The 27,444-nt window shown below is 39.6% G+C and overlaps 1 protein-coding gene across 1 annotated transcript; it reads left to right on the top strand.

Moving 5' to 3' along the window:
- Positions 1–10,889: 10,889 nt before the first annotated feature.
- Positions 10,890–11,324, top strand: LOC141640737 (uncharacterized). Its single transcript, XM_074449420.1, has one exon. The coding sequence runs from the start codon at positions 10,890–10,892 to the stop codon at positions 11,322–11,324; it is 435 nt and encodes a 144-aa protein (XP_074305521.1).
- The last annotated feature ends 16,120 nt before the right edge of the window (positions 11,325–27,444 follow it).

Genomic DNA, 27,444 nt, shown 5'->3' on the forward strand with positions numbered 1-27,444 from the left:
ATAACACAAATTTACAAGTTTTATATGTTAATCGTATAACTCGAAAAAACTATAACCGATTTGCATGCAAACAACCAAAGGCTCTTGATACCGCTTGTTAGAAATCTATATCTCATTACTAAACATATTCATATATGTGATGATTTAATTTAGTCATAAAATGAAATGTTGATCTTATGCATGCAAACAATAATAAAAATGAGGAAGAAATCATCAACCCTTACATTGATATTTCGGATTTTATGGGCACAAGTGAGTTCTTCTACTCACTTGTTCTTGAGCTTCCTTAAGTGGATGAACAAGGATTCAAGTAGAGAATCCCTCCCAAGGATTAATACCCAAAGTAACAACTTAATAAAATTAATATTATTATTACTAGAACAATATTAATTTTGTATAAAATTGACCAAAATATTATTTTGTTCTCTCAATATTTCGGTTAAGAGAAAGAGAGAAATAAGGAAGAATTTATCTCTCTAAAAACTCTTATTTTTAGATGAATAGAATGAATAATACACTAATGTTTTTGGTAGTGTATATTAGGTAAAAATTAAGGAGAAAAACCCATGGTTTTCTCCTCTTAAAACCGGGTGGAAGGGGGAGGTAGTGATGCCCAATGCATGATCAAAGTGCTCTTCACAATAACCACTAGGTATGCATGGCTAGGTATTAGGCAAATGATTATGTTTACCACTCACATAATTAACATAATATTTTCTTAATCCTCCCCATTATTTCGGTTATTATAGATAAAATGGACTCCATTTTATCATTGTCAAATTGTCAATTTGTCACATGTCACATGTCATGTAAAATTGTTATGTATTTTTAACATATTAAAAATCAACGCATTAATAAAAGTACGTCATATATAAAATCGACTTAGTAATTCATAATTCTTTGTACCAAAATAATTTACCAATTATAGATAACAACATCTTGTATTTATAATATTTTATTCATTCAAATGTAATTGTTTCCTTAAACAATAATTTCATCTAAGCAATAAAACAATTCGATTACTTAGACCGTATCTTATTTAATCAAATTACAATGAGACACGTAAATATTACTTCCAAAATCGCCCGTCAATTTTAAGTAATTTAATTAACCCGTATCGTCATAAGATCAATTAAATGATCAATTAAGAGTGTTACCCTTTAGGTATGACCTAAGGGGATCAACTGGTCACCACCGTCTCACGACAGTAATGTCAAACTCTAGTCAGCCAATCATTACTGATATGTGTGGACCAGTTGACAGTAAAATATTACTTCCCAATTATATTCTTTAAAATGAGACTTAAACATGTGATCATCATGATCAACAGTTGTGATCGCATTATTGTCGGAGGACACATATTCCAACAATGACGGCGTAAATCGGACAAACCCAGAACAAACAACCTGCAAAGCCAAGCAAAGCAAGGGCAACCCCGCCCAAATCCAACCAAACAAAACAAAAACAATTCACAAAAACGCACAAAAAACAACGACTCGTCCTTCTTTTCAAGCAAAATACGAGTCAAAACAACAAACAAAAATGGCATCTCAAGACCCACACAAGGTCCGCCAACAACCCAAAATACATTTCCAATGCAATGAGGAATTTTTCTACGGCTCAAAAAGGCAATTTATACGCCAATTTGAGCACAAACCGGTCAAAAATTCAAAAACGACCGCAAAGAGGCAAACGTGATTTTATCACGCCTCAAGGTGACCTAAACTACCAATAAGGTCCATTTCAAGGCAAACTGACTCAATTCAAGCTCAAACAGGCGTTTATTTTGTCAGACATAAGACCGTCACAAAAGGCAAAAATTCCAATTTTGCTCACAATACCCAACAAAAGTCCACAATGACAAAAACGATCTTTCCCGACTACAATGCAACCTAGTGGGACCCACTACCCAAGCAAATAAACTTGGCATTGTGAGATAAGACGATTTCTACACCTCACTCACGTTTTTTGAGCATAGGGAGCGGGAAGGGGGACCAAAATGCAAACTAAAAGCACCCCTATACTCCTAAATGGGTTTCTAACCTAATGCAATCATCAATTTCACTCGAAATGGGCTCAATCAAAAACGCCCAAATTAATTTTCTGGGGTAAAATTTTCGCCCTAATTCAATCTATCAAATGACCAACAAATTTAAATGGATTCCAGAGGAAATACATACCTTGAGATGACATTATGGTTAATAGTACGAATAGAAGTGAGCAAAGGTCCTTTAATGGTGGATTTTGTGTCGAAGGATTGAAGATGAATGATGAATGACGAGCAGCCAAGCCTCGTGTCTTTTACAGAAAAATAGGGAAGCCTCCTTGGTTCGCCAGGATGCTCGCGCCTAAACCAGGTCTCCCCTTTGCTCTATTCAGCAAATTTTGGGCTTTGTCCCAATTTCCCGTAATAAAATTCAAGTTTTAATGACGATATTAAGGACCGTCATTTTCTCAAATACAAAAAACAAATAGTGAAAATATAAATTTACTATTTTCCTTCAAAAATTTCAAACAAACGGCGATCAAAACCGCCATTTTCCCCTCAAAAACAAACAAAATGATAGTGAAGATTCAAAATTCACTATTTCCTCAAAATTCAAACTACGGCAATTAAAACCGTCAATTTCAAATAATAGTGAAAACTCAAATTCGTTATTTCTTCGAATTTCAAACGACGGCAATTAAAACCATCATTTTCAAAATAATAGTTGGAAATTAAATTCAGCTATTTCCCACACATGTCAACGACGGCACATAAACCGTCACTTCAAACATAATAGTGAAGATTCCAAATTCACTATTTCCCACACATGTCAACGGCGGCACATAAACCGTCACTTCAAACATAATAGTGAAGATTCCAAATTCACTATTTCCTTCAAATGTCAACGGCGGCACATAAACCGTCACTCCAAACGTGATAGCAAAATTCAAAATTTGTTATTTCCTTCAAAATTCGAACAGACGGCGATCAAAACCGCCACTTCAAATTAAAAAAAAAAACAATGAATAGTGAAGATTCCAAATTCACTATTCCTTCAAATGTCAACAGGGGGCTTCCTCGCGGAACCCGCTCTTGTCAAAAACAGTGATAGTGAAAATTCGAATTCGCTATTTCCACGGCGGCATCATGAGTCCGCTACTTTCAAAACAAGCCCATCCGACGTGGCTATTCTCACGGTCCATTAACTGACCGCATCATGGCTGGTGAGCCTTACTACGCATCGCGGCTGGTGAGCCCTCCTCAGATACGCCCCATGGCTAGCGAGCCTTACTACGCATCGCGGCTGGCGAGCCCTCTTCAGATACGCCCCATGGCCGGCGAGCCTTACTACGCATCGCGGCTGGCGAGCCCTCCTCAGATACGCCCCATGGCTGGCGAGCCTTACTACGTATTGCGGCTGGCGAGCCCTCCTCAGATACGCCTCTTGGCTGTTGAGCCTTACTACGCATCGCGGCTGGCGAGCCCTCCTCAGATATGCCCCGTGGCTGGCGAGCCTTACTACGCATCGCGGCTGGCGAGCCCTCCTCACATATGCACCACAGCTGGCGAGCCTTTATCCGCAAACGTGCAAGGACGTATCCGAAGATGCCTCAGGTATGACTCATTCTTATGGTTGGCGAGCTTTTGTACGTAGTCTAACAGACTTTAAACGACCCGCACGAATAGTCGACAGACTCTAAACTGTTCCCGACGATAGGTCCTTGGCTCGTACCCTCAAGTCTCCTTGGCTTCGCCCTTCCCAACGGCAGGTCCTTGGCCCGAATCCATTCGAGCCGCCTTGACGTCGCTCGGGTCTCCGGGTTGTAATCTTCAATTGACCTGGGGGCTGTACTTTGACTTTCTCCCTGTCTAAGCCTCAGTCAAAGTGGGGGCTCTATAGATACCCAGTATCTGTAGAGACTCCAACAAACACCCGATGATTATCGGACTATAACATGTTCTGGAATCGCGGCATTTGATCGACAGTTTGTGTACAACTTTACGTCAGAAAACTTAAAACGATTTCGAAAATAAAACATTTTAAAAATTTCTGGAGTGTTTAATGCGCGACGACGGGGGCGCAATGACACTAACTAGAGTCAAAACCGACACCGGACCAAAAACCGACTCAAAAATTCAAATCCCGACTCCAACAACGAGTCAAACCGAGTCAACCACAAAAAACAAACCATTTCAAACCTTCTATGTTAAGGTTTCCCGGAATCTTACATAGTCAAATATCAAACATGTTCATCCAAAACCTAGGATAGAACAAATCATGATTGCTCTTGTGTGAAAGTGATAGGACAACTCGAAGAACCGCGACGTGGCTCTCGCCTCTTTGAGCAGCCCAGGTGGCCACGTCGCTCAAAACTCACACAACCACTCATTTCCCTATAAATACCCCTCAAATGCCACCATTTGAGAAGTTACGCGAGTGTCCGCCCCCTCTTTTCTCCCTTAAAATTCTAGACTCAACTTCTTAAGTCACAATCCGACACGTATTTACGACCTACCGATCGTAAATACAAGCCTTACACATTGTTTGGTATCGTCATCGTGCATTAAATCACTTGACCGACCACTTCGACCACTACACCGTCACTAATCTTAAAACACTCTTTTTACTTACCAAAACGGTTTTAAACCGAGTTTTTTCTGACCAAACGAGTTGTTACACTTACGTCGGTCACTCGCCATAATCAAGCATGTAAGTATGAGGGTGTAAAAATCCTTCTTTTATCATGTTTTTATTTGTTTCATGACTATAACATGCTAAAACATTCATAACATGAACCAAAACATGGAATAAACGAGCCAAAACTGATTTTTGGCCTGAGACAGAAGCCCCTTGGTTCGCCGGCATGCCCGCGCCTTAATGGGGTGTCCAGGTCAGAATTCAACCGTGTTTGTTCTCGACATTTCCCTTTAATTCATTTTCATATTTACGATCGGTTTGTACTATTTCAAATATTTTTGAACCTTTTTATTTTATTTTATTTGTTTTAACCATAAAACATTTTTCACCCTTGGTTCCTCATACCATGACGGTTAAATCCGTGTTTCGGTGATAATATTTGGTTAATAACATTTAAAAGGTATTTTAAAGCCTTTTATTTCATTTTTGGGAGGTATTTTAAAGCCTTTCATCATTTATTTACATTTCCAAAACAAGCATATTAGTCACCGACACAAAGTCATCCTTGGTTCTACATACCATGCCGGACTTTAACCCGGGTACGACGATGAGTATCGACTAATTACATTCAAATGAACTTAAAATAATTAGTTCATAATCATTTTCAAAACTATTCATGTCAAGTATGTCAAAGTCAAACCCGACACCGAATATCATCAAATAATGATATTATTCGAGTCTAGTTCCTTAAATCAACAAATGCGGTCTAGACGACCTCTTCAAACTAAATCGGGTTAAATACCCATTTTTCAATACGTTTTATAAACGTTTTTCAAAAGGTCAGAACACGGCATATCACCGTAGGTTGACCCGCGCCTAAAACAGGCCTTTTAATTCTCATTTTCAAAACCAGGGGAGGCCCCTTTACACCTCTGGCTGGCTTGCACCTCATGTAGCCGTCTGGTACAGGGCCTGTTCCCTTTCCAACATTAGTCTAGGACGATCCCGACTCCGGTTAGCCCGGATATAGGACGGATCGGATGACTATTTGTTTATCCAAAATCATATTTGCAAAATGCTTTACTAAGACAAATGGATCACGTTATGCACCATAAACCTAATACGGTAAATGGATGTTTAATTCCCGTCTTGCATGCAAATCAACCATAAATCCAACTCGACATCTTATACTTGATACTTAGATTAAATCAACCGACTTAGAAAGCTCTCACATGTTAGGTTTAAATTATTGGATGCGCATTCATGCATTTAAACCGTTTTATCAACTTTTGCATTCAACCAACCAAGATCGATCAATAGAGGCCGCTACCGCGGGCGGGATCGGGTGTCTGATTAAAGGGCTTCCCAATACGTACCTTCACCTCTTACTCAGAAACTTTGGATAGTAAGCGACCTTATCCAGGGCGTACGAGAGTCATTCTAGAGATAGGATGCTAAAAAGGGACGATTTCCTTATCTTTAGTACCTATGTCAAACGCTGCTTTGTGCTTCAATTTGACCGAGGTATAAAGTGGATTTCGAACGGGTTCCAAGCATCCCAAAAATGCTTGGTGGCGACTCCGAACATCTCTAATCGTTTCGAGACTCTTACCGAGACGAAACCGACCGATCTAAAACGATCTGATCGAAAGCATTTTTACGCCACCGAGCGTGGCTTTCAAAAGATTGTTGCATGCCCGCAGATCGAACTGGGGCCTGCAGGTGGCTACGTCCACAAAACCTTGCCTTACAAGAAGGCATCTTACCTCATGGATGTCTTGTTGTGAGTTGAAGGGGCGGAGTGAGACCCTCTAATTGTCTCACATTGGCTATATTATTAGAATAATTTAAATAAAGCTCTAGTTCTAGTCACCTCTTTACTCGGGATGAGTAAAGGTTCCTTTCGGGATATTTGATGTGACTCTTAATTGCGCATATTTAGTCCCCTAATTGAACCCATTTTGCATACTATTATAACATTTCATGGCCATTTTATCCGTCAAAACCTTTCTACCTTGCTTTCCTAGTGCATTTTGTATGTCTTATAGGAAAGGAGATAATGAGGCGGAATTCCCGTCTCCCGTGCATATTTGGAAGCTTGTTGACGATCTTAGATGGACTAGTATGAAGAGGAGGCAAGAACAATGAACAATGAAGCAAAAATAAAGAGTATACGTAGATTATAGGTTTCTAAAGCAAGAGGTGGAATTCTGTATGAAGATCCGAGCGTCTTACCTGCAAGACGGGCGGATTGCCTGGTCTAGATCTGAGCGGCCCGAGCACGACACACGAGCGGATCTAGCACCTTTGATCCGAGCGTCATCCCTGCAAGACGGGCGGATCCTTTGGCAGGACCAACCGTGCTTCATGCTGATCCGAGCGGATCGTGGTAGGAGTAGCTACGAGATATGCGCATCTCCCTCGAAACTTGCAATTCCCTACTTTAAACTTAGCATTGTTATTTACTAACACACCCTTGCTTAACCTAATGATGTACTACTATATATACTCCATTTGTAATAATCAAAATAGAGAGCCCTCTTAGTGGAGGCAAACCTTCCTTAGATTAGATTAAGAGTAGATTAGAATAGATGAATCCCAACAATTTCACATTAATCTTTCCTTAATTATTGTTCAAATTTATTATTATTGGGTAATTGAAGACTATTGGGTTATTATTGTAGAATTGACAACTCTTCATCAATCAATCAAGTTCTCTTCTATTATTCTTTCCTTTCCATTTATTTATCTCAAGTTTGGTATAATTTCTTTACTCTTTACACTTTATTGTTTATTTCCTCATTCTCTTATCATGTTTATACTTGTTGTGATGATTGACACCATTAATGACATATTTCCCATGATACTGAGTGAGTAGTCACTTAACTAGGATTAGTGGGAGATTAGGGGAGTCAACATGGGGATTGATTCATGCTTAATCTAATATGTTTTCATAATTAAATTGCTTGCTTGTTGTGATTTCAACTTATGCACATGTTATGTTTGATGAAATGCGAGCCTATGAATCCTTGCATTTTTACCCATCACCTATCTCTTCAATGTAGCTTGTAAGCTTATAAACCAACTCGAGCCTCATTAGACCATGCATATAGTTGGATAGGAAGGATTAAGTCGACTTGTAGGTGTTGTACAATCTAATTGATTCGGCTCCGGGACCCAAACCTTCTTAGGGATTGTAAGCTTATACACCAACTCGATCTCATCACAACAATAAATGCTTGCTATCTAATTGAGAACATGTTTGTATAATCTACTCCCATGAATCTCCTATGACCCCATGACATCCTAGTATCCTCTATTATTTGTCCACATCTTTATTTGCTTGTTTTACTTTATTGCTTTCATTAGTTTAGAACACAACTACAAACCCAAATCAATCGTGACAATAGCATAAATTGAGATAGATAGACTTAGAACCCAAAGCACACCGTCCCGTGGATCGACCTCGACTTAACTACTAACTAGTTGTTTGTTGAGAATATAAATGTGTGTGATTGAGAGCCCCCAATGACACTCTCCATCAGTAATATTCGTCGTCGGATTCATATTTGCAAGATTGAAAAATATTGTAAAAATGTGTAATTATAAAACGTGTATGCTTCAAAAAAAAGTTTTTCTCTTTCTAAAATTCTCTCTCTATAACAAACTCTTTCTTTTTTCTTCTTTCATGAAAACCGTTTTTCCTCAAACCCTGTTTTATCATTACTTCTGATTCTTTTCATGGCGCGCACGCGTGCTCGACAGCTTCAATCAAAGCCATCCATGGCTTCCGTGGACACTCAGAAATCTTCTGGTACCAATTTTGTGGAAAATGATGCAGAATCGGACGAAATTTTACATACCCAGGCTCCACGGAAGAATACTGTGAATGCTCTTATTCAATCCGCCATTGTTGGTAAAGGTTCTACTCCCTCTCTCGCTAAGAAGCCTGTTATTACTCCTGCTCCTTCTCGTATTGCGAATCTTGGATTTACTTCTGGTGCCGTGAGTTCTTCTCGCTCTTCTCCCACAATTTCTCTTACGGATAATGTTCATACTGTTGCTCTTAATACAATTGTGAATTCTGAAACTGTTATTCCCATAATACCTTCTGATAATGTTGAATTAAGACCTGCAACTGTTCTTGTGAATACTACTGTGAATAATCATACTAGTTTAGATACAAATAAAGTGGTTATGGAAGAAATCCCTATTGTTTCTGAAGTTCCTACTGTGGGAAAATCTGTCCCCAAAACAGCCATAGTGGGTGGAAACTGGTGTAAAGCTCTCAATACTCCTGCCATATTAGGCATGAATCTCTTTTTTTGTGAAACAAGTGTTAAATCTTCTGAGGTTGATATTGATGCCTCTGATTATGCTTATGAACTAAAATTGTGGTCAAATACTCTAATGGGTAATGTTCTTGGTGGACGACCTACCCTGAAAACAGTACAGGAGTTTGTTACTAAGAGTTGGGCCAATATTGCATCTCCCACAGTTCATTATTTTAAACAAGGGTGGTTCACTTTTAGATTTGATTCTGATGTTGCCTTAAACAATGTTCTGAAGCAAGGCCCTTCGAAGGTGGGTCACAATACCCTGATCTTGAAACAATGGAGTCCTTCCTTTTCTTTGGAGATGGACAGGGTTGCTAAGGTTCCCGTTTGGATCCTTTTCCCAGGCCTTGATCCTTTCTTATGGACTGATAAGGTTCTGAGTAAGATGGCTAGCAAAGTAGGCAAGCTCCTTTTTGCAGATCCAGCTACTACTTCTAAGGAAAAACTGTCTTTTGCTAGGGTGCTTGTTGAAGTAGATGTATCCCAGGAGCTTCCTTCTCATGTGGTTATTAACACCCTCTATCTGGGCCAGTATTCTCAAAAAGGTGTGTATGAATGGCTGCCCTACTATTGTAAATGTTGTGGTAAGTTGGGTCACACCTCTGTGAACTGTAAAAGGAATAAGACTGAGGATACTCCTTCTGGGTCTGTTCCTTCCTCTCAGGGACTAGTTTCTCAGCAAAAGCATGTTCAATCTCCTCAAAAAAGTGTGGCCACTGAGGTTGTTCCTTCTGACCCTTTGGTTACTGATATCTTAGTCTCTCCCAATTCTTTCCAGATTTTAGGAGAGAACCCTGAAGTTGATCAAGTTGAGCTAGGTGGTACCTCAGCAGCTTCTGGGGTTGTAGTGGGTTCAGTAGAGAGGAATGTAGACTCAGAATGCTCAATGCTAGGTCAGAGATCCTCTCTTGCTGAGCCTATTCCTCCTCAGAAAGTTTCTGAAATGCACTCAGGAAGCTCAACTAAGTCTAACGGTAAAAAGACATCTAAATCTAAGTCTCGGGGTGTAACTAAATCTGTTTCTGGCCTGAAAGGCAAATCTGGACTAGGTGGTACCTTGGTTTCCATTCAGAATGATGGGTTAGTTGAGGGGAGGAATGTAGGCTCATCAAGCTCTCAGCTAGGCCAGAGATGCTCTTCTCACTTGCCCCTCTCATCTGCTTTGGTTTCTGAAATGCATCAAGAATGTCCTATTCTTTCCCCTGGTTTGATAAAATCACCTGATCCTGGTTGTTCTGTTTCTCTAGGGTTAGTCCCTTCAAACCAAGGTAGTGAGCAATCTCCATTGACTGTCCCTGCAGTAGGTCAGTCAGTGTTACAGTCTAATAGTTCTCCAACTGATTTTGTGGATATTCCTAGCATTGTTTCCCCTCAATCAAGTTCCCAATGAAGATTGCCTCTTGGAATGTGCGTGGCTTAAATTGTCCTCTTAAACAGAATGTTGTCAGGGATTTTCTTACTCAAAATCACCTTGATGTAGTGGCTCTCTTGGAAACCAGAGTGAAAATTGGTAATGCTCCTCGCATTCTCAATACCAATTTTAGGCATTGGGAATCTATTTGCAATTATGATCATCATTACAATGGGAGGATCTGGCTTCTCTATAATCCCTTTAATGTTACTGTTAATGTGCACTCTATTGGTGATCAATGGATCAGTTGTAGTGTGCTTCATAAAGTTTCCTCTACCTCTCTTAATCTTACTGTGGTGTATGGAAGCAATGATGCAGCTGAAAGAAATGCTCTTTGGACAGGACTGCAAGCTGCTAGTACTTCTAATCCTTGGTTGGTGATTGGGGACTTCATTGTTGTCAGATGACCAGCTGAAAAGTTAGGCCCTCATCCTCCTATTCTTCATGAGATGATGGACTTTAATTCTTGTTTGATTTCCTGCAAACTGGATGATATTCTTTATCTTGGTCTTTGACATGACTTGGACTAATAAGCAAGATTCCTTGACTAGAGTTTGGTCTAAATTGGATCGAGCCCTTGTCAATCAGCAATGGATTACCTCTTTTCCTACTTCTTATGCTCTCTTCATGGAATCTGGTCTCTCTGACCATACTTCTGTGGTGGTTCAGCTCCAGGAGGATATTAAAACTCATAAACGGTTTAGTTTTCTGAATAGCTGGATCCAGCATCCTAACTATGATTCTATTGTTAGAGATGCCTGGGCTCCCCCTATTGCTGGTAATCCTATGTTCAGACTTTTTACTGAACTTAACAAGGTCAAACATGCTCTAACCTGCTTCCATAGAGAGAACTATAGTGACCTACCTGGTCGTGTTAAAGCTGCTAAAGTTCAGCTTAAGGACTGCCAGCAACAGCTATTGCAGGATCCTTTTTCTTCTTCCCTTTATTGAAGCTGAAAGAGATTGTTTGGCTAACTATACTTCTCTCAAGAAAGCTGAATTGGCCATGCTTACTCAGAGAGCCAAATTGACTCATATTCAATCCTCTGATACTAGCTCTAAATATTTTTTTGCCAAAATTGCAGAAAGAAAGCATCAGCAAAATATTATTAATATTGTTGATCATAATGGTTTGCTTCATCAGGGGGCAGATAATGTTAGTCTTGCTTTCCAAGAGTACTACACACAGTTGTTGGGTCAGACTGCTCTTGTACATAATCTTGATGCCCAATTTATTGGTCAGGGACCTTGTGTTACTGAAGAAGATAAACTTAGACTGGTCCAAGACATTACTTCTTCTGAAATCAAAGCTGCTTTGTTTAGCATAGATTCCAACAGCAGTCCTGGGGTTGATGGGTTTTCATCTGGTTTCTTTAAGTCCTCTTGGGATATCATCAAGGGAGATTTCTGTGCTGCGGTTCAAAGTTTTTTTAGGTCTGGTCATATGGCTAAGCAAGCTAACTCAACTTTAATTTCCCTGATTCCTAAAAAAGCTACTGCAACTTCAGTCCTTGACTATCGACCCATTTCCTGCTGTACTGTTTTCTACAAAACAGTTAGTAAGATCCTTTCTAATAGGATCAAGCCTCTCTTGCCTTATCTTGTTGGTGAGGAGCAAGCTACGTTTGTTAAAGGCAGAAATATATTTGAGAACATTATGCTTTCACAATCTCTGATTAAAGGTTATGCAAGGAAGGCTCTTTCTCCTAGGTGTCTAATTAAAGTTGATATTAAGAAGGCATTTGATTCTATCCAATGGGATTTTTTATCCCAAATGCTTCCTAGTCTGGGTTTCCCTCCTATTTTTTCTAAATGGATTATGGGTTGTATCACCAACACTTGGTATTCTTTTAAGATCAATGGAGGTATTGCTGGTTTCTTCCCTGGCAAGAGTGGAATAAGGCAAGGTGATCCCTTATCTCCATATCTTTTTGTCCTCAGTATGGAGATTCTTTCCAGATACCTAAGAATTATTTGTGATCAAAAGAATGTCTCCTACCATCCCAAGTGTAGCAAGCTTAATCTCAATCACCTTGTCTTTGCTGATGACTTGATGATCTTTGTTAGGGGTGATGTCCCCTCAATTGTGGCAGTTAAAGATACCCTTGTTAAGTTTGCTCTCCTTTCTAGTCTTCATGCTAATGTGGATAAAACCAACATCTATTTTGGGGGTGTATCTCCTGAACTTGTTTCTGAAATTATCCAAGCAACAGGCTTCTCTAAGGGGCAGTTTCCCTTCAAATACTTGGGTATTCCTTTATCCACCTCCAGAATCTCTGTTAATATGTTTGATCCTCTTATAACTAAAATTCAGAAAAAAGTTTTCCATTGGTCTTCCCATGCTTTGTCTTATGCTGGCAAACTTCAGCTAATAAGCTCTGTGCTTTTTGGACTTGACAACTATTGGGGAGAAAGTATCCTTCTCCCTGTTGCTATTACCAAACGAGTTGAACAACTCTGCAGACAATTGTTTTGGGGGATCTCTGATTCTGGCAGGAAAATGGTCTTCAAGAGCTGGAAAAGTATTTACTCTCCCTGGTCTGGTGGTGGGTTTAACATTAAGGATCTTTCCTCTTGGAATAGGTCTCTTCTTGTCAAATGGCTTGCTCTTCTTCTTGCTCCTGCTTCTAGTCTCTGGGCAAAATGGCAGCATGCTTATGTGTTAAAAGGAATGGATATCAGGTGTTTGCAAACTAAGGACTCTTTCTCTACTAGTATGAAGGGGATTCTGATAGTCCGAGATTTCCTTGTTGAGTCAGCTGGTTCTATTCAGAATGCTCAATATTTACTTCAATCCTGGGTTCAGGGTTCTCATTTCCATCTTCATCTAGCTTATGATTTCTTTAGGGCTGCTTCTGCTCAAGGAGACTGGACTAAGGGTCTTTCTTATTCGTCCATTTTCCCTAGTCATCGTATTACTTGCTCTATGGCTGCTCAGGGTCAGCTTGCCACTCAGGATAACATTAAAAAGCGGGGTTATCAGTTTGCAAACAGGTGCTGCTTATGTCAAGCCAGTGAAGAAGACCATGACCATTTGGTTTTTCTCTTGTCCTTTCACTGCTCAGGTTTGGAGCTCTATCCTGAGTTGGATGAGCCTCCCTCAGTTTTCCTCTTCTTTACTTCATCTTCTTGTTGCTTGTCCGTTTGGTAGCAGCAAAAACAACTGGAAAACTCATTGTTTTTATACTTCTCTTGCTGCTGCTATCAATCAGATATGGTGGGAACGAAACCAACGATTGTTTTGACATAAGACTACTGATGCAGCAGGGATTCTTTGCAAGATCAAGTGTTTAGTTTTGGCTAGACTTTCTATCAAATTTTCTCAGTCCTTATTTAGCCCTTTACTTAATCACCTAGTTCCTTAGTTGCTTTCTTTTAGTGAGTTTTGTTTCTTTAGTTGTTTTGGCAGTCTAGAGGATAGTTTTTTGCAATTGTAGTTTCATTCCTTATTGAAATGAAATGAGAATTTTTTGGCAAAAAAAAAAAAAAAAAAAAACGTGTATGCTTAGCCGTTTTATCACTGTACTCGAATTAAATCGACATGGTATTTACGTTAACCAAGGGTGATATGCAATATGCCTAAGGTAAGGATGAAAATAAAATAAAGAGAAATGTTTGATATGAACTAAATATGTTAAGTTCATTTATTTGTAATTAGTTGATATTTATCATCGTACTCGGATTAAACCGACATGGTATAAGGAACCAAGGATGATTATGAATTATGACTAATATGCTTGCAAATGTGAATAAGTGAGGGAAAATGCTAAGTAAAAGAAAAAAGGGTGTTAAAATACCCATTGATTTATAATTAACCAATAATATCATCGAGTCCCGGAATAAACCACCATGGTATATGGAACAAAGGATGATTTCGGTAATGGTCAAAATATTTGTCATAAAAACGAATTAAAATGGTAAAAACCGTAAAAGAAAAGAAAGAAAAGAAAAGAAAATGTAGAAGGAAGATGAACTCAAACACGTTTGAGTCTGACCTGAGCTGCCACAAGAGGCGCGAGTCTCTTTGCATGGCAAAGAGCTTCTGTATCAGGCCAAAACTCGAATTGACTCAGGTTGACTTGGGTTACGGGTTTCTGAGTCAGTTTTTGGTCCGAAGACGGTTTTAAGTCTAAATAGTGTTGTTTTAATGCAAATGAAGCTAGAAAAAACATTTTTGAAATCATTTTTCATAACCGAGTAATGCATTAAACCGTCTCATGTATAGGAAATCCACGTACGCATATCAAAAACACGTTGTAATCCGATCAGCATCGGGTGGTTTTTGGAAGGTGCAGATACTGTGTATCTATACGAGTCCGACTTTCACAGTTACAACCCAACTCGAGAACAGTCGCATAAACTGATGCGCCTCTTCCAGAGGACGCAGTTTATGCCGCACCTGTTCTGAGATGGCTTCTGCCTCTGAACTCTTCTCCTTTTGACATAGCTTTTCTAATTAGGATTTTAATCAACTATTATTCTTATTCTCACCATAATTCGACTTATTTTCCATAATTTATATTTTCCATATAGTTCATATTTTCCATATTGTCGATTTTATTTTTATTTTTTTTATTTTCCTAATTTTTTTATTTTCTATTTCTTTTAATTTCCTTATTTCTTTTATTTTCTTTTATCTCTTTTATTTGTTTCCTAAAATCTTTTGGCATGTTTATGACATAGACTGTTTGTCACTTGTAATTTATTTCTTTGTAATTTGTAATATTTCATAATATCTTGTATAATTTATTTATCTGCCTTTTTCACATGTAATTAATCTAACTTCCAACTTCGACCCAACTGAGTGCTAAAATGCTTGTCAACCGACTTAGTCTAATCTCCCATTCTAGGATTAAGCTATGGATGTTGCATTACATGTATACAACTGACAACATATCAAGTATAAATAACTTCCCCGATCATTAGTAGAGGCCGCTATCGAAGCGTGCGGGATTAGGTGTTCAAATAAAAGAGCTTCCTAATACGTACCCTCACCCCTTACTCAAGATCTCTGTGAACACTCGTGTTCATTGGCATCACAAGAGTCATTTCTAGACATATAATGCTAAGGGCAACGAATTTCTTAGTGTTCATGTTACTACTTTGTGTCTTAACATGGCACGAAGTATTCAAACAATTCCAATTTTCCATAAGAGTACTAAAAAAGAAAATGGCTTATGAATGCAAGGCTCTTTTTTAGGAATGAAGGGTGGCGACTCCACAAATGTAGGCTTGTCAAACCTTTCACCGGTTTCAATGCCTTTCAAATCGTTAACGACCCATGACGTGCTTTGGCCCACGCGCTAGAGTTCTGTGGGAGAAGTGTCGCCGCCTCTAAACCAACGCGCGGAAGGCTGTGTCCACAGTTTGGGGACTCTGCTGGGGATGAAACACTTAGACTAAGTCTAGTGTTACCTAGGGTGAAACTTGAACAAGGTTAGGGAATACTTTATATGAGGCAGTTGTCAGTTTTCATCACTCGACCTTCTTAGGTCGTTTTAGCCAGCGTTCCTAGGCTTAACCCAACCAACTCGACCAATCGTCCCGTCTGGACAGTGCAAATTCCTATTTTTGCCCAAAGATGCATAGCGATTGACCTCAACCATACTGCGATGCTTACTCATGTTTGTATCAAAGAGCTTTCATTACTCGAGCGAATGGAGTAAGAACCGACCCGACTCATATTTGGCACAGACCTCTCCACACACCAGGGTATGATAGCTTGGTGTGGCAACCCACACTTTAAGCTAAAACCTTTTAAATGCACTCAGCATACTGCTATCTTTAAATGCCCATCTACCAGGTGCGGGAATTTTTTTTATTTTGGGCTCCTTGAAACCTATCCAACTTGAGTTATGAGTATACAAATGATGTTTTTGAGTAAAGATGAGTAAAAAAAGGGCTTAATTTTAATTCATTTGAGGATTGAGGATTTTATAGAGTCTTTGAGGTGAGGCATGAAAGGAGGATTTTTTAGAAGCGGATAATGCCTGTTTGTATGTGTACTTTTTGTATGTTTTCCAAATTAATCACATGTCTAAATTCTTCATTTATAAACAAATAATGTCAAAATTTTTGTGTAAATAAAATTCATTTTCAAACCTCTCAAATATCGCTTTTGTATACTAAATAATGCCGAATTTTCCGGATTTTAAATTTCAATCCTTTTCAGAAATCCATTTTGTAAATTAAATAATGTCCAATCTTTTGTAGATGTAAAATCCATTTCCAATTACACAACACAAGAAAAAAAAAACAAAACACTTTTTATAAGACTCCATTTTCGAAATTCCATTCAATTTTAAATTCTCCATAAATAAAATCCTTCGTAAATTCTCAAAAAAACAAATAAAAAAAACGTAAAAAAACATCCAAAAACCAAAAAACGTTTTAAATCAAAATATTTTCAAACCATGTAAATGCAAATGTGTAAATTCAATTGGGCTAAATCAGATTCGGAACTTTGTCGTGTTATAAACTCGTATTCCCTTAGATTTTGGGTCATTCAAATTCAAGTCAAGTCCTAAGGCGTCACACCATCATTTTGGACCCCCTATCCCTAGTCGGTTAGGATCTAGACATTTCCACACCTCGACTCACACACTCGAGGCTAACACGTCGAGTCATTCCAAAATTTATCTCTCGAATTCTGCTAGTGACACGTTCACGTACACACATACCCAAACCTTAATCTGTCTTACACACGTCATGATATCTTAAATCCGTCAATAAGGTCATTTGTCTAAATGTGACTCCGTCAAAGTCAATACTCGAGGCTAAAGTCAAAGTCTAGAATCGTGAGTTCAAACACGAGAAGTCAATCACGACGTTTCAAGAACTCACAATCAAATCTAGTATCCGCATCTTGTCCTCATACTTGTCCCTTCATGTACCAGTTTTGCTTATCGCCTTAGTAGGCGTGATCCCATATCAAATCGAGTTATAGCACGCATCATTTCTATCGAGTAGGAATCCCGCAAGTTCCACCAGTCAGCAAAGTTACGAAGCACCTTAAGCCACAATCACCGTGTCTCTCCAAGACGTTTATGTCATGGTCCTACGAGTTCAATCTACAGTGGAAAAGTTGAGCATCGCGTCCTCACCCTTGAAAATGGGATGGTGAAAAAGAACACGCCACCTCGAGAAAGCACTAGTCAAGGTCGTCCAAAGCCTACATCTTGCAATAACCGTCGTCCTAGAAAGCCGAAAACAACCGAAAGGAAACCTGGGAGGCATCAAAGGGTGCTTTCTGATTTAGGCATGTCTTATGCCGATGCTTTGAAGAGACTCTCTGCCCAAGGCAAGCTACATCCGATAGGTCCGACTCCGGATCCACCTCTATAGAAACAAGTGAACCTTTGGAAGGGCAACAAATACTGTTTATACCACCAAGGTACAAGCCATGATATTGAAGAGTGTTTTCTCTTAAAACACACTATCCAAGATATGATTGAGGATGGCAGCATTCCTGTGCCATCTTCTGTCAAGCAATCCAGTAAGATCGGCCCTCTTGGGTCTAACAACGCTGAACACTTAGGTTATTCTCATCTCCTCACTCCTATTGATAACGGAGAAATCAATGTGCTCGAAGAAGACGATATCCAAAACGGAATGCTCATGCTTTCCGTTGCCATTAACAACAAACTTTCCAAGAGAGAGGAAGCCATCAATAATCTGAATGTTAGGCTTTCTAGTGTAGAAGGCAAGTTTGTCATCTTCAAAGAACAACTTGATATAATAGGTAGGAAGTTTGAGGCCCAATCTCCCAAGATGAAGGGTGTCCAAACAAACCCTCAACCTGTCAGTCCTAAGAAGAAAGCAACAAATGAGCAACTTATCTCTAGTTCGTCTCTTCCAGGAATCAAAATCAACAAAGGCATTCTCATGGAGCCTTCGTCAAAGAAACCTAACAACCCTCCCAGGTCATTCACAAGTCTAGGCATACCTTATGCCATAGCCTTGAATAAATTATCCTCTCTAGGTCTTCTTCAACCAATAGGGCCTCCCCAGATCCATAAAAAAAATCTAAATTTTGGGATAGACACTCGTATTGTCAATACCATAGGGGTAGGTGGCATGATACCAAAGATTGCTATAAACTCAAGCATGTCATACAAGATGGGATTGAGAATGGCGGGATTTCTGTTTCCCTCCTAACCAACCCGGACGCAGAAACCATGCGACCTTACCAGAAGTTCAATTAAGATGGTGAGCGTTCCACGAATCATTTAGTGAAAAGAAAGAAAGCTGATTCACAAACGCTCGATCAGTCAGAGGAGAGGACATTAGTCCAACATGTCATTGACTGCTTTCACCCAAATTATGCATCCTGTTTGAAAGATTGTGACATTAAAACCTTCAAGGGTTTATCAATGGAGCTCGCACGCGTCGATGGGTTCATCCTCTTGAAGGCTTCCGACAAAAAAGGTACACCTCCTAGGAAATTTACCCACATCGGTATTACAAACACGGATGCCCTTCAGATACTCGTGAAACGACGGATGTTGAAACCAATAGGACCTACACCAGATCTAGAAAAGAGATCTAAATTCTAGGATAATAATGCCCATTGCCCATATCACAGGGGCAAAGGGCATGATACTGAGATGTGTTATAGGCTCAAGCATGCGACCCAAGACATGATTGATGACGGGAAGTTGTCCCTCTCAACCTTTAACCCACAAGGCAACTTAGATAATCCTCATGGATATACCACTAGTCAGGAAACCCTTTTTGACTGTTCTCCACCCAACATCCCTAACAAAGAGGATAAGGTGCTCGAATGGATGGATGATCAAAGCCAGATGTCGAAGCCAGTTGCCGGAAGAGAAAATGTTCAAGCATGGGCCGATGATTACGAGTCTGGATCTAAGATCAAGTCAGAATCCGAGTCCACGTCCGAGTCTTAGGCATTCTTTCCCATAATCCAGTGTCTGTTTTACTTTTCATTTCCATTTATAGTGGCAACCTGGGGGCTGTCCCTGAGTCATGTCTTCTCGAGTCTATGTTAAATAAACACATTCTTCATTTAAATAAAAGTATAATTTTTAATCCACATATTCTATCCTATCCCTTGTTTTACCATTTCCTGTGACAACAAGAATTGATTTGAGAACATTTTTTTAAAACAAATAACCAAACATACAAAGTCAATATGAGTACACTTAAATCATGTTCCATTCCTAGTTATAAAGGATCTGAAACTCCGTGTTCTTTCCTTACCTATTCCATGTCTATCAGTAGAAACCCCTTGTTATAGACTTGTTTAGGGCAAGCATATCTCAAGAGATTCTAGGCCGAATCCAGACCATCTCCATTGTTAATGATCCATGACGGAAGGAAAGACCATTCCCCACAATAAACAACCCGTGTTACTAAAGACCAACCCGTTTTACACCAAAGATGCTAGTCTGACTGAAATACATGGTACCAAGCAAATCTAAGACAATACCAACCATGATCAAAGACAAAGGTTTAATCAAGAGAAACTGGTGCCAATATCCAAGGCTGCAGTTATGCCCGTAATCTAAGACAAAAGAGTCAAATAATAAGGCTCAATCAACCAAGTCAATGTCAATATCCAAAGTCAAAGTTATCTTCAAAAACCTGAATAAAGAATCTGAGCAAAAAACTGAGATATATTCCAGACCAATAATCTGAGTCTGAATCAAGAACGACCCTGAAATCAATAATGAACAGAATAACTGTGAAGTCTATATAGAATCAAGACATCAATGAAGATGGTCAGCTAGCATCCTCACGTAGCTTTTCACGCATCACACACCCTAAGTCCTTCTCGAGACCATTAAGACCATACCAAGGAGATAGTTAGGAATTTTGAGAATCCTCTCAAGTTTGTCAAGTATACCCATCCTTTAGAGCCAAGACACTGAAATTTGAACCCACGTCATTTTAACCTATCTTTATGTGCCCAGGCTACATCAAGCCAGGAGACCATATTTCCAAGCCACATTATAAGCCATAACCTCAGAAAGCCTTAACTCCACAAAATCAATCTTCAGAGATTTGTTCATCAAAGTCTCTTATTTTCGAGCTCCACATTCCAAATACCCAATCTAGTTTCACCTTGACACAAATACAGAGTATTCAAATACTTTTCTACCCATGACGGGACATACCCAATTCATCCTTAAGGTCCACTGAGTGTGCTCACACGACAAGGAAATTTTAACAAGCTTAATTATACCCCTTTGGTATATGATCAGAGAAGTTATCTCAAATCGGTTCTTTGAGTCGCCAAATGATTGTTACCCTTGTGACCCATACACTTTAAGGCTCTAACAGCATAGCTTAGGCACACACTCAGAACTACGATCTGGTTTGATTTCACTTCGCGTGAATACGTAGGCAACCCTCAAAGACACAATCATCCCAATTATCGACTTTCGACCTCAATTCTGAAAGTCAGCTAAGAACTACGACCAGGTTTGATTTCATTCCATGTGAATACGTAGGCAGTCCCGTAACAAGGACGCAACCACCCCAACCATTAACTTCTATCCTCAATTATCATCCCTTCCACAACCAACAATTCTATACAGGGGGATCCTACTCGTCGCCGAGTCTCCCTTTTTAGCAAATTCCAGGGTCATATTCTCATCCTGGGGGCTCCTCTTCCGAGATGCCACCCTTCCTTTATTCCTCTCTTATTTTTCGAGTCTTAATTAAGTCAAGCTAGTGCTCGGTCCAGGCAATGACAAGGGTCTTAGATCGATCCTTCGAGTTATCGTGCTCAAGAAGGAGTCTCGTTACGCATAGCGAAAGACATCCAAGTAGATAACTGATCCATGGCTCATGCCTTGCCTTTATGTTTCCTCATCATTCTTGCAATTCTTCTACCTTTGGAACTGATACGCATTGTCAACCATATTTGGCTAGGAGTTGAGCATGCTTAGACAAAGTCTATCAGAGTCATCCACATGTCGCGTCAGTCAATCCTATGTGTGTCAGTCTGCATCTATATGAGTCTATATCGCATCAAGTCATGCGTGTAAAGCCCATTAAATATGCATAGCGCATTACAAGCAACAAATTTCATGTTTTAACAAATTTTATAAAGAGAAGAACTTTCAAAATTTGTGTATGTTCTCATGTGCTATGTGTTATTTGCCTATTATATTGCGTTCTTGTATGGCTACAAACCATGCAGGTGAGCATAAGAAGCATAGCTCGCTCCAACTGGGGGCTTCGCCCAAGTCTTCATTCTCCCCAGCGGTAGTCAAGATATTCCCTAGCATTATTCGCAGTGATGCTCAAGGTTTCTTCCATGACGATCAAGATGTTCCTAATTGTCGATGTATTCCCCAACGAGAGTTCATTGTCGCTTACAACCAATGCGCCTTCAACCGAGTTTTTTTATCAGTGGTTCTCAGAAAGTCCCCCCTTCAACCAAGTTTTTCTCAGCGGCTCTCAGAAAGGCCCACTACAAAAAAACACGGAAAATTGACGGATTATTTCTGTCAATAACGGCTATTATCCATCAGAAATGCGGTTTCTTGACGGAAAATCCGTCAGGAAAGCGCGTCACTACGATTCGTCATAAAAAAAAAAAGCAATTCTGACGGATTTTCCGTCAGTAATTTTAAAAACTGACGGTTTTCTAACGGAAATTCCGTCAAACGTATCCTCCCAGTTCTGATAGAAAGTCAACAATATGTTGACCATTCTGACCGAATTTTCGTCAGAAAAGTCAATATTTCTGACTGAATTTCCGTCAGAAAAGTCAATATTGATCGTAAATTCATAACAGCAGCAGATAATGGTAAATAACTAAGACTTACCCAAATTTACACAAATTCGGAACATTTGTTTTACAAAAGCAGCCATTTAACTTAATTTCCAATATAGACAACTGTTATTCACTTATTCCAATATGATCTACTTTAAACGATTGAGTTCTTCAAGGTTGACATTCCGTTTTTAAACCATAATCTGAGCAGCAAGATTTCCTTCTCTATACTGCACTAAGATTCATGTCAGTGTTGGTACAAAGATCTCAAATACAAGCAGAGCTTTATAGAAAGTCAGCTGCTCACAGTAATTCTACATAATCTGATTTATTTAGACAGCAATTAAAGTGACTTAGACGATAATTAAAGTGACAAGCAGAGCTTTGTATTCATCACTATTACTATCACCTTCTAAAGTTAACATGGTAAACATTTTATAACATTTGAATTTTAGGGAATAAATTCATCTTAACGAATACCAGATTGAGTTCTAAATAGCTAGAAGATATAAAGTAGGTGTTTTTTTTTACAACAATAAACTGGTATTAAAATTAAGAAAGTCACATACAAACTATAGTACAAACTACGGAGGGCCGAAGCCCCCTACACTATTAGAAAACCAAGTAACCGAGGTAGAACTGAAAGAAACTGAAAATGAAGCAGACGCAATAAGACGACTTTTTTTGTAAGGGGGGGTGGTAAAAGTCTTCGAAATGAAATAAGTCTACCTCCTTTCTTTAAGTTCGCGTAACCATAGCAGCTTTCGTCGTGTACCTACAAAGAGAATAAGAAAATTCGACAGAAACAGAAGATCGTTTGTTCAAATGAACATTAGCTTGTGTCACACGGCCTCTGCGTTGTGGATAAACCATCTTGCGTCGAGAACTCTTGGATTTTATTTCTTTAACCGCAATAAATTGGAACTAAACCGAAGATATCTGGCTGACCTGAGCGGTCTCCGACGATATCCGCTTCTTTGTATCAATTTAGAAAACAGCTTCGTCCTGAGCGACTTTATCATTCTCGAGAATGAATGATAAATGCAGAACTTGCTCCTTAGGTAAAGGAGAAGATGGGGGAACTTCTGCTACCCGTGAAATATCTTCACGTGGAGTTCTCGTCTGAATAGTGTTTTCAGGGATGAGGGGTCGAGCCCTCATGAAAGACACATAAAAGAATATATTTGCAATCTGTATCAACTATGAATTAATCATCAAACCTGATGCTAAACAACTGAATTATTAAATAGATCTGCATCACAAGTAAATAACATCACAATTTAATTATTGAATAAACCATCACTTTGAAACACAACAACATATTGCTTATAAAACCCCAATTAAATTCATACCCCGTCCTCTCACGAGTATGATGACAGTGTGAAATAACATCACAATTTAACTAGTGAATAAACCATACGACGGAAGGGATATTAATTTAGATGAGTAAAACATCTATTAAGTTATTGGCCATACCTCATGCATAAACTTACGAAAGAATAAGAACAATTGCAAGGGACTTGTAGGGATATCAAAAACTGTAAGAACATAAAGGGTAAATAAAATAAATATTGTTCTACTGTCACACTGTTGATCCAAATCATATGTTGTTTTGGTAAAAATTTACCGATTACGGATTTAATTAGTGAGTGATAATGATTAATCTATGGCAACGACGAAATGAATGCAACGAATTTAACGAACGAATGAACAACGAAATAAGAGAGTGACACGAGGAATTTTGGTGACACGGAAAACCCGGTGTGGGAACAACCGCGGGGGGAATCGAAATCCCACCAATTTGGCACTATAATCGAGACGGAATTATGCAGGTAAGGAAACACAAGGACTAATTTTCTATTCGGATATTGCTAGATGGTAGACGGAATTGAGTGAGTATGAGCGTTGAAGTGTGTGGAATGAGATCCCCCTGTAATTGTGACTTGTTCCTCTTTATATAGTTGTTGTTGAATGCTAGGGTTGAGTCAACAACATCCTCTCAATTTCTGCCCCTGAATTCCTGCGTCGGTTACACCAAAATAGGAGGTGGTTGCTTGACTCATTCAATGCCCCATTAGTTGCTCTTTTCAATTCTCCATTAAATATTCCTCTATCTTAAGACTAGCCGTTATTGACTTTTTCCATGGAATGCTCCAATCTTCATATTCCCCCTTTCTGCATCTGCGTCCAGGTTCTTCCGAACCAGAATCTGCTCCTGATTTTCAGCCTTCAATCCCCAAATAATAGGTAACAATTATTGACCCATTTATTTCATCATTTACTCATTATGCTAAAGATTCCCTGTTGAATTGTTCAAACTTTGCCAAAGAAGATATTTATATTTTTCCCACTATGCAAGTAACAACTTTGACTTTATGTTTGTTTTTTTCCCTTTCATATTATGGTCCATATCGCGCCACGTCATCAATCCTCCCCACTTGGTTTCGTCCAATTGATAGATGCCACGTCATTACTTAATAAATTTGTAATTTTTATCCCTAACAATTGCCCCTAATTTTTCTTCTCAGCCTCAAGATTAGGAGGGAAATTAGTCTTTTAGGCTCTGGATGCTATGTCGTCTGATATGTTGCTCTACTTCTGCTTTATTTGTTGTATTGGTGTTGCTGCTTCTTGACTTCTCACCACCTTCCAGGATCTACTAAGCCTAAGGTTACTTTTGAAATGATTCCGACTCAGAGGAGTAAAAGCAGCCGTTGTGCTGCTTCTAAGCCTACTCAGAAGAGAAAGGCATATTCTGGTTCTGCATCTTGATTTAGTGCCAGAAATAAGGTTGATACTGCTTCGGCCATAAAGTGTACTTCCATTGAGATTACTTCATTTGCAACCATGCCCCCAATCCGTGGGTCTGCTCCACCATTTGGGTATGTTTCTGCTTCTGGAAATGCTTCTGTTTTTGGATCTTGTTCTCCTACTGCTAAGTTTCCCTGGAGCTTTTGATAAGTCCAGATTTCTCGAGAGATTTAAGTTTCTATGATGCTGAGGGTCGCACTTCTGATGCTGAGATTCGCCTCTCACAGGCTCTGGATACTGAAGCTTCTCTAGCCTTTAAGGTGCAGGTGCTGAAATCTAGAAGCAGAAGAGAAAAAGCTGGCTGCAGAATTTCTTGAGGGTCTGAACCTGGACGTGTTGTCTGGTCTGGAGGGGGAAGGTGCTCCTGCTAACGCGCCGGATGCTGAGGAAGAAGTGACTTCTGCTGCTCCTGGTATTCGAACTCACGCCTCGAGTGCGTGGAACATGATGACTGGAGTAGTGATAGTTTTTCTGCAAAACTTTGAAACTTATTTTGTTTGTTAGCTAGTATCTGGCCCTGCGGGACGTAGTATTTTGTTTTAGTTTCTGATAAACAGTTCGTTATACTTTGGTTTGGTTCAGAGGACCAGATGTATTTATCATTTTGATGAATATTTATGCACTACATCTAAATGCAGTATTTATGCCTTTAGGAATACTTTGTATCGTACCGTTTCTGGTGTACTTTGATTTGTGCATGCACTTCGTATGTTTGGCCATCGTTGTTTGATTGCTGGCTAAGGGATCTAGTACGCCCACTCGTTCAGATAAGGCAGGCTTGCGTGGGTGCTAATGCAGCGCCGGAGACTGGTTTGCCCCGGTTGTACATGCTTTGCCACGGACACACGCCTTCTGTAGTGAATACAGACCCTGCCAGATTAGTTTGCATTTTTATCCGCAGAATTTTCTGAGGGTCTGAACCTGGACGTGTTGTGCAGTGCGGAGGGGAAGGTGCTCTGCCGACGCGCGGATCCGAGGAAGAAGTGACTTCTGCCGCTCCTGGTATTCGAACTCACGCCTCGAGTCTCGTGGAACATCGACTGGAGTAGTGATAGTTTTCTGCAGCTGAAACTTATTTTGTTTGTTAGCTAGTATCTGGCCCTGCGGGGCGTAGTATTTTGTTTTAGTTTCTGATAAATAGTTTGGTATACTTTGGTTTGGTTCAGAGGACCAGATGTATTTATCATTTTGATGAATATTTATGCACTACATCTAAATGCAGTATTTATGCCTTTAGGAATACTTTGTATCGTACCGTTTCTGGTGTACTTTGATTTGTGCATGCACTTCGTATGTTTGGCCATCGCTGTTTGATTGCTGGCTAAGGGATCTAGTACGCCCACTCGTTCAGAGAAGGCAGGCTTGCGTGGGTGCTAATGCAGCGCCAGAGACTGGTTTGCCCCGGTTGTACGTGCTTAGCCACGGACACACACCTTCTGTAGTGAATACAGACCCTGCCAGATTAGTTTGCATTTTTACCCACTTGCCCATTTATTTGAAAGACATTTATGAAAAGGAACTTACACATTTAAAATGCTTAAAGTTTGTTTATTAAATTGAAAAAACTTTCAGAACCAGAAAATGTTAAAGTTACAATATATGCAGAAAAATTTGTAGAACCAGAAAATGTTAAAATCGGAATAGACGTAGAGAAATCTTCAGAACCAAAAAATGTTAAAATCAAAAAATATATACGCAGGAGTTTCAGAACCAGAGGATATTGATGGTTAAAATATGCAGGAAAATATATGTAAATGGGTTTTGGAGTTCAATCAATTTTTTAGAGCCAGAGAATATTCAAAGCAAAATCTAGAACCTGGCTGAGTTGTATCTGGTAGACTGAGTACCCAGTTGCTGACCATGCTGGTGGCTTAGGTGAAATACTTTTTCAAGTGGGTGATGTTCCAGGATCTGGGAACCATTTGCCCTTCCATAGTCATGAGTCGGTAAGCTCTATTTCCAACTATGCTTTCCACTTGATATGGCCCCTCCCAGTTGTAGGCGAATTTTCCTGCTTGCCGGTTCTTGGTATTCTGGAAGACTTTTCTCAGGACCAGGTCTCCTACCAGCAGGGTTCTTACTTTCACATTCTTGTTATAGCTTATGGCCATTGTCTGTCGGTATGAAGCCATCCTAATTTGGGGACTGGTTCTGAGCTCGTCTATTGTGTCCAGACTGCTTGCCATTTCCAGCTGGTTCCGGTCTTCTGTTATGCATCCATACCTGTGGGTTGGGACCCTGACCTCGGATGGAATGACTACTTCTGCTCCAAACAGAAGGCTGAAGAGAGTTTGTCCTGTTGCAACTTTGGGTGTGGTTCTGTCAGCCCAGAGAACCAGAGGCAGCTCTTCTGCCCATTTGCCCCTATCTCCTCCAGCTTCTTTTTTAAGTTTTCAACGATAATCTTTTTGCTGGATTCGGCTTGTCCGTTGGACTGGGGGTTCCTGGGAGTAGACTTCTGCAGTGAGATATTCCACCTAGCACAAAAAGCTTCTGTCTTATTTCCAATAA

This window comes from Silene latifolia, chromosome 2, assembly GCF_048544455.1.
Source record: "Silene latifolia isolate original U9 population chromosome 2, ASM4854445v1, whole genome shotgun sequence".
NCBI lineage: Eukaryota > Viridiplantae > Streptophyta > Magnoliopsida > Caryophyllales > Caryophyllaceae > Silene > Silene latifolia.